At 37.6% G+C, this 12,500-nt stretch overlaps 2 protein-coding genes across 3 annotated transcripts in view; both read right to left on the bottom strand.

Annotated features, from left to right (window-relative positions):
- LOC121382038 (peptidoglycan recognition protein 1-like) overlaps positions 1–863 on the bottom strand; it is a 12,254-nt gene extending 11,391 nt beyond the window's left edge. Inside the window, exon 1 of the mRNA XM_041511513.1 lies at positions 767–863. The gene's annotated coding sequence lies outside the window, so the exon portion shown is untranslated. The remainder of the gene's footprint in view (positions 1–766) is intronic.
- A 3,162-nt stretch (positions 864–4,025) lies between these two features.
- Positions 4,026–12,500, bottom strand: part of LOC121380492 (serine-rich 25 kDa antigen protein-like) — a 16,900-nt gene continuing 8,425 nt past the window's right edge. The window contains exons 3-4 of one of the 2 annotated variants that reach the window (XR_005958950.1): positions 8,297–8,431; positions 4,026–4,452 (exon numbers count right to left, since the gene is read on the bottom strand). Coding sequence is in view for 1 of the 2 variants with exons in the window: in XM_041509319.1 (XP_041365253.1) it covers positions 8,428–8,431 (4 nt within the window). In the remaining variant the exon portion in view is untranslated. Of the gene's footprint in view, positions 4,453–8,087; positions 8,432–12,500 lie in introns of those variants that run through there. The other variant, XM_041509319.1, reaches the window with a different exon arrangement.

Genomic DNA, 12,500 nt, shown 5'->3' with positions numbered 1-12,500 from the left:
TGATATTGGTTAGGCGTTTTCTTTTTGCCTCCAGCAGGTTCCCGAAAGCCAACTAGTAACCAAATAGGGCCATATTTACGAGAACATTAAGAAACGGCTAAAACAACTGGATGCCGAGCCAGAAAGCCAATCAAACGACCCGTTCTGACACCGCGACTTAGAGCATTACATTTGTCATGGTGTCAAAAACGAACGAGATGGAATCTAGAGCCATGACAAAATATCCACTGTCTGGAAAGTCGCTTTCTGCTTCTGTAAATGACGGTAGAATTCGTGTGTAGAAACCACCAAACACCGCCTACACTGCCAAAACATACTGGATACCACCACTTTTGGTGGAATCTCTGTAATGAATGGTATGGGATACGTTTTACATGATTGTAAATGGTATCTCATTACGGTTCAAGGAAATCTTAATAGGCAACGCTATCAATTGCTGTTATTTTCTCATTTTGATAAGCAACGTTTGGCAGTCAGATCAGTGTTCATGGATGACAACGCTACACCCCACCACCACCACCACCACCACCACCACCGCCACCAAGAGCAACAGCAACAACAACAACAACCCTCCCCACACACACATGAAAAACAACAACTAACAACAACCCAGTACAGATTATATTATTAAAAACACAATTGAACACATACACAAAACCTAAAGCAATACTGGAAATCAGTAAATATTTTGATATTAACTGGGGGGGGGGGGGGGGGGACAACCTTATTAAAATACATAAACCGAATGACAAATGACTATATTTACCAAACACGTGAAGTGTTAATTCTCTTATGGTGCCTGTAACGGGCTATTAACCCACCAGCGTTGATCCAAATTACAAGCTCGACGATTTAATCAGTATAGCGATCAAACACGTGTGGCCAATGGGCATGAGACAAACACCTGGTCTTTCACATGGTCCGTTTGTAAAGGTAGCATCACGCTATACACCTACACTGTACGAAGGTGTCAACAACACATTTAAAGCGACAGACCCTACTTTGTAAATACTAATACGTATCTGTCACTATTAGAAGTTAGAACTGGTTTTGATAATTGAAATCAGACATTACTTAGATTTTATTGTATTGTTTTAAAATGTTTTTGATCATTCTGGTGTTTGTATTTGTGAAAAGCCAACATACCTCTGAGAAATAACGGTTATTGAGACAAGCTCTAAGTATGTGTTTAAGGATATTTCCCCGTTTCAATATCACAGACTCTTATTTCACTTTAACTTTATCCAAATGTGGTAAAGTTTGTAAATTAACCAAACTTTGTGTCCATTTTCACGGGTTGAAACTAGAACTGCGACTAAAACAACAATAACAACAACAACAACAACAACAACAAAAAACCCACAACAACAACAACAACAACAGCACTGATGTTACAAATTGACATTGCCAAGAATACAGCTGATAAATTCTAGATTTGTTACAGTAATACACGAATGGTTACGCTATATGCCTACACGGTTATCTTATATTGAGACATAGCAATTGTTTCATTTTAAATTGGGGACTCGTATCTTGCCATCACCAATACAATATACTTGGCTTGGGAAAAGAAAATGAATCGGAGGTGCTCTGTATGAAGCACAAGTTTGAAGACTTCAAATGACTGTCCGGAACTAACTAAAGGCAAGATCTGCAAACCATATTGCACGGACGGTGCCCAAGAATTCCCAATTCATGGAAGATATGGAGCAGTCTTTCACAAATTACGGTAATGTGACTTGTATAAAAATAGGTTTTTAGGTAATTGAATCAATAATGAACATTTGACTTCTAATCATCCCGTTATATCTACGGCTTCGTACTTGCTGTGCCATTAATACAGTTTACTTTGCCATAGTCATCCAAAACTAAAATACACTTATGACATTTATATAGGCAGACTATCCAACACAGAAACACAGATGCGTGCCTTGAGTTGGATTTTTGCTATTTTCACCGTCCGTACAGTTTGCTTTTTAGATCTTACATTTGATTAGTTCCGGACAGTCCTTTGAAACCTTCAAAAGTGTGTTTCATACAGGACACGTCTGATTCATTTTCGTTTTCCAAGCCAAGTCTGTTGGTGATGACAAGATTCGTCATGCAGTGAAAACCTGTTCTATATGTATTTCCCTGGTACACACCCATCTGATATGTTGAAGCAAGGCAGCTTGACTAGTTGGAATGTTTTCTATCTGGCGATTCCGATATGCAAACAAATTTACCTGGCTTCATTTACTTTAGAAATTGTGAAGTTTTGCTGTAAAACACAACAAAGCATTATATATTGTGCATGTCCTTTCTCTACTAAATGGTTTGGTTAAATAAGTAGTCAAAGCTGTGGCATGGATTTCCAGACATCCCAGGCACTCTTCGTCTTTATCTTTATCCCACTGAAGGCAGGGACTGTTCCTCATCTGGAAATTGCCTGAAGTAGAAGTCATCACTATGTCCTGTGTCTTCCCGGTTTATTCGCGATGGCTGGTTCCTGTGTGTACCACGTTTTTACCATGGGCAACGGCCACCCTCAATTCATACCCCTGAAGTTTACTCGCTTTTGCTACAGTTAAGACAACTATGTCTGTGTCGGAAGCAAATATCATGCACAGAAAATGTATCTTCCGTTCATTATAAAAAAGACAGTGAATGTGGATAGTGGATATGACATACACGAAAACGACAGTCTGAAATCACGCCAGACAGTGCCATGGTTGTGGACAACCCACTTTGAGTCACAAAAGAAACAACCATTTCATCCACATATTTCCTTACAAATGCATTGATGACATTAATTGCTGGCCCCTCTCCAAGAGGCAAACACATAGACAATAACTTACGAGTATCGAGTGGTTTATTGTATTTATTACCCATAGTGCAAATAGTTTAGAAACTTAAACTTTAAACTTCATACATGACACAAACTATATAATATACAAGATTTGAAAGTATGAGGAAACTGATAACGTTACGGATGAAAAGCTATGACGTAAAAAGCTATCTTTAGGTACACAAATCAAATGTAAGCAAGATAGGTCACATTCGTAATGAACTGATGTTTCTAGTGGGAAGTGAATGAACTACAAAGAAATTAGTTTGGAGCATGTTTAATTGTTAACAAGAACAAATTGCTTAAACGATTTCAACAAAAACTGAACACTGGTGGAGCTAAATGTTTTGTAAAATCTCATCAACGAGAGACGACAGTCAAGGAAACCGATGACGTCACCAAACTAACGTCATGACGTCAACTCTTATCAGGATTCATGTATTACCCTCGCTCTCGCTCGGGCAATACAAACATCCTAACACTCATTTCGTAAAATCAATACGACACACAAGCTCGTTTAATAATCTCTATATCTTTCCCTAGGGAAATGTGAGTGACTGACAACACCATGGGAAAGATAGAAAATATATTCACCCGCATCTCACTGCCCATATGGGTAATAAATTACAATATATGACAGGACTGTTTTGTCCGACAAAAAATGTGTTCATATATGTCCATATGAGGCTAACCACTGCATGCCCCTCTATCCATTCGATGCATATCAGCATATCAGATGGATCATAATATCTGCTAGGAACAAATACGTAGTTGCCTTAGCTATTGCAACAATGGGTTTACTTGAGAGATGTGAACAGTAGGTGGCTTTTAGCCATGGTGAAACGTGCGGTACATATCTGCTTACATTATCCCGACCAAATTGGTAGTACAAAGGGAATGGGGATTAGTTCTTTTCCAATTTGAGAAAAGAAAAATGACCTGTACATGTAGTGCCCTGTATTTCTGTGTTGGACAGTGTACCTAGATGAAGGAAGGAAGGAAATGGTTTATTTAACGACGCACTCAACACATTTTATTTACGGTTATATGGCGTCGGACATATGGTTTAAGACCACACAGATATTGAGGGAGGAAACCCGCTGTCGCCTCTTCATGGACTACTCTTTTCGATTAGTAGCAAGGGATCTTTTATATGCACCGTCAAATAGACAGGATAGCACATACCACCGCCTTTGATGTACCAGTCGTGGTGCACTGGCTGGAGCGAGAAATAGCCCAATGGGCCCACTGACGGGGATCGATCCCAAACCGATCGCGCATCAAGCAAGAGCTTTACCACTGGGCTACGTCTCACCCCTACCTAGATGAATGTCATAAGTATATTTTAGCTGTGGTACTGATGTTTGTGGGTAATAGTTTGGTTGATATATTGCATATAGTGTTTTTAACAACAAATGTTAACATTGTTGCCTGTGGGATATTATTTGGTATAGTCAACCTATAACGGTATCCCGATCGTCCATCTTGACGGAAAGCCTCGATTTCGAAAGTCGATCGATCAAGATAGTAAATTTGATCGATCGAGTTAGTCAGTCGATCGATCGAGAATTTTTTTTTATGTAATGTCCTTTCCCAGCCACCGTAGTAGTATGTAACTTGGAAATCTGGAACAAAAAATGTAAAAAAACCTTAACTTCCACTAATTTGACCCTAAATAACCTTAAATGACACCCAAATGACCTTTAAATGTCACCTTTGTGTGGGAACCTCACCGTAAATCGCACCTACCCTCACGATAAACCATACCTTGTAAACATGGGTACCCATTTCTAACAAACCATGCCCCAAAATGTGGACGTAATCTTTTCCTAAACATCTCCCCCTTTCGTTAAATTATGAATCTGCCCATGAAATCTCAACCAGGAAGCACACCTACTAGATGTGTAATGGATATATATATATATATATACTGAAAGGAAAAAGAAACGTCGGGTCAACTTTAAAGCCAGCAGATCAAATTGTATGACAAGATATGTACAATTTTACTACATATCTATGAAGGACGGACACTAATGATAATACTGTCATTTTTTTTATTGAAATGTGAAAGAAAATGGCAACATAATCAGATTGCAAATGAGGGTACCCCCTATAATTGAAATCAAACACTCATGGAAACAATTCATTAGTATTCGTCACATGTCATTTAATTCTCGTTAGTCTGTGTATGAGTCCACTAGTCTCACTGGTCTCACTAGTGCCGTGTGTGACCACCCCGTGCCTGTGTAGCTGCCCTGACCATGGAATTAATCAAGGCATTCATACTCCTCATTGGAATGTTATTCCATTCGTCTACCAAGGCATCTCTGAGCTGGGCAAGGGTGATGGGTGGATTTGGACGATTCCTCACTTTCTTGTCCAACTGATCCCACAAGTTCTCGATGGGGGACAGATCGGGGCTGTAAGCGGGCCAATCGAGGTGGACGATGTTGTTCGCTGCAAGGAAGTCCCTACACACTCTTGCAACATGCGGCAGGGACGGCGTGAGGCTCCAGGATCTCACACCCTGTATCGGACGGCTGTCAAGTTCCCAGCAATGACCACCAAAGGCGTTTTCAACCCATAGGAAATTCCTTACAGTTATGGGGTGGATGGGACGATTGTGGGTGCTTATGGTGTTGCGAGCAGATTCGGTGGCAGTAAGGTGACGATCGCGCAAATGCGCAAGCCTGATTGATCGGTCCTCTCGGCGTGACGTTACACGTGGGCGCCCGGACCGGCGACGGTCGGCAACCTTTCCTGTAACCCGTAAACGTATCACAAGACGTTGTATGGTTCGAACATTCACACCAAATTGCACGGCAACTTGTCTTTGCATGAGCTGTGAAATTGCTTGACCCCTCTCAACTTCGGTCTAGCGTGGCATAATGGCAATTAAAGTTTTACGAAATAACGCATCGGATTGTGTTCTGTAACAGGTAACACTACAATGTGGTATGAGTTGTACCCCCGACTTCGTCCGAATCATGCTTTTGCACATGCTTTTGGTGGTTTTTATTGTCTTGCCATACACCTCTCCCTATCACACTTCATTGAGTGTGGATTCAGGGTATAATGCACAATAACACAATGAGTTATTTGTACAACTTCCACACAAATCCGCCCACTTATTTAGGAATTTTTCCACAATTTATGACCCGACGTTTCTTTTTCCTTTCAGTATATATATATATATATATATATATATATATATATATATATATATATATATATATATATATATAAACCAAAGTAATAATATGATTATTATTGATCAATATTATTGGAAAGAATTAAAAGAAACCAATGATTTGTGTCATTTACAGCATATTATATATTCAGAAACAATGACCTTCATTTGACCTTGAAAATGTAGGTCAAATTGACCAATTATGAAAATCCAGCAAGTCAAAATGGAAAGTTTGGATATTAAGTATCAGAATTTTAAATATTTTTTAGAGTTTAATTTCCCCTATAACTGGTGCTATAATTTGGTGTCTGTCCTATGGACTGTTGTTTTGGGGTTACAGCAGATCGAACACAAGTTGACCGTGACATATTAAAAGTATGCAAATTCCCAATTAACGTACAGGTTTAGGCAAGTAAAAGATGCAGATCTGAAATCTACACATATTTTTACATAAGAATCAATGTTTAAACCTTCCCGACTCTCCGACATAGATAAATCGACCTGGCTCTCCTCGGAAGTGGAAATACACAATACACACTAGATAGAGATTCATGGACTCAGCCACTATTTTGGCAAATGCCCATTCGACTATGTTTTATGCAGAGGTACGTACCTGATCACGTGCTACGGTTTTATCGTTAGATGTAGTAGATTTTGAAAACGGTTCCGATTCTGACTAATGAAAATTTATTGAAAATCTTTCGATTAATTTTTTTTTAAACACCAAGAAAATAATGGGTTAAAATATTTTTAAATAAACAGTGTTTAGAGTAACAAATCGCTATAAAAAATTTGAACAAAAAACTATTTCAATTGAAAAATAAAATAAATGTCATCAAGAAAGTTCAGTTTTGGGTCGTTAAAGGAATGCTAAAGCAAGGCTTTTGGACTGGTGTGCATATTCAACAATACATAATGCACATTATTGCTTAATATCAACAAGTATAATCGCATAGTTAATTAATAAAACGGTTAAATGTGACGGCTATTATATATAACGGGCGCAGCCATTTTGTACCATCCCAGTGAATACGCCCTCTGGCGAGTTGGTGGTTACGTAATACCTAACGTGTCACGTCAGGAATTAGTCTTCGAACTGAAGAAACAAAACATACCTGATTTTTGCGGATGCATCGCAGTGTTCTGTAATAATATATATCCCAGTAACACAGCAACGTGTATATGTGGTTTATTTTTCAATACAAAATAAACCACCATTGTCAAAGTGTTGAAAAACTGTATTATATATATAAATTAACCCACGTACTGAAATAATAGTCGGAGTGTTTTCTTGTTTAATTGGTCTTTTCTTTCCGTGGCCTGTACCTGTGGCTCTTGATTGGCAGATGTATATTTAGACGGTTCCTAGACACTGTGTCTAGACACACTAAAAAGACGTGCCTCTTTTATTAACATCACAGGGTATTGTGTGATAACCTCAAATCATAATGGACTTCACCAGCTTTATTACTGTAAGTAATTCTGTAAAACCCTTGATTAAGTAGACTTTCCTATCTAAAATCACAAAACTGACCAATTACGTAGTCCCAGAGAAAAGACAAAATTTTATCACTTGGGTATCGTGAATGGTCGTTTTTGCTCGAACGTATCCTACCAATAGGCCTAATAACATGCTTTTTTTTCTTTGGATTTTTTAAAAGAAAAAAATACTATAACTCCATTTCGTTATATTGATGCAAATTGAAATATATTTAGTTAAATAGTTTATTATACTATCAAGTCATTTATGTTGTTTTACAAGTCAGGTTGATGAAAGCGAAGTGCCTTGTCGTAAATTAGAGCATTTGTTTACACTGTGCGTAATAGAGAAGTTGGACCTGAGCTGACGTCACTTCGCCCCAAGCTATACCACCGGTCGTCACAAAAATGAAACAAAATGGCTGCCCCCAGTTAGCAGGAATAATCACGGTTTTTTATTAATTCTAAAATTACGCGTTTTTCATTTGTTAAAGTGTCAGTATGTGTTGGTGGTCCGGGTATGCATCTTTCTAAGACATAAGGCTCTTGTTGGAGTTTAGTCTACCTTTAAAAGATTAAAATAACCAAAAATAACTCAGTTACTTATTTCATTACTGAATCACAAATAATTTTGTCTGTAGTAAAATCCATTGTAAAATATATTAGGAAATACGAACATAAGGACGATCAAAAACACATTGTAATGTCAGTCGTTTAAAATGTCCTGTTAGTGGGAAACATGTAACAATGGTAGTGTCCATTAAAATAACTGCTCCCGAGTATAATAATGTAAAACACACTCATTATTTAATCAAGTCTTTCCACTAGCCACTGTTCTTTTTCCCGACCACCTTGATGGCATCAATCCCAGCAGAGTCCTCAGAAAATGTCACGTCGAGGTCCAGTCGAATTGCGTTGCTGAGAAATGACGTCATCTGTAAAAAGAAGGAATGTATATCCTGTTTGACTACAATGTTCATCAAAAAAGAAATCGTTTAATTTCTGAATTCACAAATATTCCTAGTTAACATCAGTGATAAAGAGTGTTCGTAGTATTAAACAGTGACACTCGTCTCAAGAAAATCAATCCTTTGAGCGAGCTTGAGATTCGTGTCACAAAAACCATCCACACCACTGGAGCAAATTTAGTAATTAATCATCGGTTATTGAATGTCAACCATTTGGTAATTCTGAGACGCAGCCATCAGAGGAAACCTACATGTACTAGATATTTTCCTAATGCAGCAAGGGATCTTTTATATGCACTTTCCCACAGACAGGAAAGCAAATACCACGGCCTTTAACCAGCTGTGGTGCAATTGTTGGAACGAGAAAAAACCTAATCAGTTGAATATTTCCACAGAGGTGATTCGATCCTGCGACGCAAGTATCCCAAGTGGCAACTTAACCGACTGATCTAAACCCCGCACCACCGTCTACAAAAGGACTCGTGCCAGACACTATTATTCTCTCACCTGTTAACCGACCAGACCCTTGAGCAAGAGATCATAGTGGGATGGTTGGATTGAGTCAAGATCAAGCTGGTCTGGACCGACTTAATATCACTACTGCTCTGAAGCTCAGCCAGTCCATAGAGTTACATTGTGCGGGCAATGAATGTGCAGGAAAGACTCCTTTGTCTTGTCCACTAGACTGATTTAGCCAGCTTTTGCATGACGATCAAGACCATTTCTAGATGTGCTTGACGCCACAACTCGTTTTTTAAAACAATTCTGTTGAATTACTAATTCACCACGTTGCCATTTAAAAAACAAGCTTAAATAAATTAATATTTTAGACTTTATATATATAGATAAGTTGTTTTTTTTCTTTGTGTAATGTGGACTATATTTTGTTCCTCCTATGATTCAATGAGAAGGCTTAACCAGTTCAATCTGATCTTTTATTGATATAACGCCGACAGGTCGAGCAAACGGAATTCTCACCATTGACATCATGGATGTGCTTCAGAGGATGAACAAAACCAACCATGTGGAAGCTGTTAGACCTTCAAGTGGCATTCATCGAGCACCTTGAATTGACAATGGTTGGCTACAATAAATGTTGAGTGGTTTTCGAACGGCAATTTCAAAATGTTTCACTGAGCCTGACAATGGCAATGTTAAATCGGTAACTTTTGCAACAAATATAGAAACCAAAAATAATCTCTTCAGAAAACTGCCATCGGTGAAGCCCGTGATCGACGGCAATTCATATTGCAGCTACAACAATTGCCGATAGTGCCGTCGTTAAGTTCAAGGCCTGCCATATGACACGCGCAAATTACATGCGTGTTAAATCATACACATCCAGCTACCGAGATCTTCATCCAATTGAACAAAATGGCTGGAGTGTAGAAGAAGAAGTTTATGTTCTTAGTGACGTGTCACACACTTCCCGCCCCTCGAGCTGTATTTGAGCTAACCGAGTGTGGGTGCAGATCACGGTGCAAATCAGGAAATGCTATGTCAGTGAATGTGCAAATATCACACACACACACACACACACACACACACACACACACACACACACACACACACACACACACACACACACACACACACACACACACACACACACACACACACAGAGAGAGAGAGAGAGAGACATTATTGCATGAGCGCTATACGGAATTTATGAAACGAGTTTGGGAATTAGTTTATTCCCCGAGCGAAAGCGAGCGGTATAAAACAATTCCCAAACGAATTTCATAAATTTCGAATGGCACTCCTGCGAATGTTATAATTTATTTATTATCCACAAGCTATGATTTTGAACAAACGTTAAATATGATTGTAATCGCTTCACAGTCGATGTTAATAACACCAAGCGATGTCAAATACAGTGACGTGGATTGATGTCAATTTCCGAAACCTCGACTGTCTCAAGCTGGAAGCTGCTATAGCAACTCGTGACGTCAGTAGTGTGCTATAACAGTTTTCAAGGTATTGTTATGAACCAGGCAGTAAAGATTACATGGGAAAAATACGTCATTTATGTAACCGTTTATTGTAGACCATATGGGTAATAAATAAATAAATATAATATATATTATCAATGTATACATTAATATACATTATAAACGTAATCGATTACGATTGCGATTACATGGCTATTTCAAAGATTGTAATCGATTACGATTGCCAGGTCTGACTGTACACACACACACACACACACACACACACACACACACACACACACACACACACACACACACACACACACATATATATATATATATATATATATATATATATATATATATATATATACGTGTATCTTGTATGTGCGTTTCTGCGTGTATATATCTATATATCTATCTATCTATCTATCTATCTATCTATCTATATATATATATATATATATATATATATATATATGTGTGTGTGTGTGTGTGTGTGTCTTGTAGTATATATATATATATATATATATATATATATATATACACACACACACACAATGTGCGATACAGACACACGTGTGTGTGTGTGTGTGTGTATGTATATATATATATATATATATATATATATATATATATATATATATATATATATATATATGACTGGTTAGATTTCCCTGAATATCTTGAACTATGTGGATAATAAACATCTTTATTATATACATAGCAATGAAATATTTAGATCTACAGAAACCATAAAAGTGAATACGATTTTTATGTCAACTCGTGATGTGTAAAAACCATATTTTTATGTCTTTCACTGATCCTATCAGAAACACGTTACGCCATGATATATTTCTTTCGGTTGGAATTTTGTTGAACATTTACTTGAAAATATACGAATAAAAAGTATCTTTATTTAATTAATAATTACTTAATAATACTGTTATGCAAACATACCTGACAAAATTATCCTCCCCCCAAAAACCCACAAATACAAAGCAAATGGAACGGCAAGTTTAAAAACGTACACTCAAACGTACACGTACACTACAATGGAGATAACTGATTCATTAATGTATTATTGCTATATTTTCACTGTAGGTAAAATACAGTGAAAATATGACTTTTCACCTGATATCACGTTTATGATTTCTGTAAATCTATATATTTCATTGTTATGTATATAATAAATAAAAACTATTTCATGTTTTTTGGGGTTTGTTTTAAATATTACTTTCATGTCAACGAGTGATGTGTGAACACCATATTTTCTCGAATTGCGAAGCAATGAGTGAAAATATGGTTTTTACACATCACGAGTTGACATAAAAATCGTATTCACTTTTATGGTTTCTGTAGATCTAAATATTTCATTGCTATGTATATAATAAAGATGTTTATTATCCACATAGTTCAAGATATTCAGGGAAATCTAACCAGTATGACACACGTGTGTCATAATGTTTTCAATTGCACATCGAATGATCTAATTTTGTGAAGAGATGACATAACCTAATGTGGATTCCACAGTGTAACCGCTTATCAAAATGACGTCATTTCGGAAAATGATGTTGTTTCGCCGTCTCTTTTTAGTTACGTTTGAAACGTTTTGACATGGTCATAGAGCGCGCACCATTCACACTCCCTGAGAGCCAGAGTATTCCGCACAGCGATGGACTGAATGGACACGCTGTCCAAGACTTACTCCGCATTGACCAGTCGATGACGTGGTGTAGCGAGAAGATAAGATGGCGGACAATTCAAGTTTTGTTTCTCAGGGAAGCTAGCCAAATGCCAGTAAAAAAAAAAGTCACACGGACTAGTTAAACAATATAACCACCAGTCCAACAGGCGACATCATTGTTCTGACTGACTGTAGTCTGCAATTTAAAGCGTTAATTTTATGATGAATACTTGAAACGAATGCGTGACGACACAGTGACGTTTCGCCGTGAAACCTGTACAGCTTCAAATTTAGATATGTTGTGTCGTGCATGGTTCTATTTGTTGCCGTCTGCTTTGTGAGGTTCCATCCTCCTACAAAAATATTTTTGTAAATACTTTGAGTTTGGTTTGACGTAAGGAGAAAAGTAAACATGTTT

The sequence above is a fragment of the Gigantopelta aegis genome, chromosome 9 (assembly GCF_016097555.1).
Source record: "Gigantopelta aegis isolate Gae_Host chromosome 9, Gae_host_genome, whole genome shotgun sequence".
NCBI lineage: Eukaryota > Metazoa > Mollusca > Gastropoda > Neomphalida > Peltospiridae > Gigantopelta > Gigantopelta aegis.
This window is presented reverse-complemented; position numbering and strand designations above follow the sequence as displayed.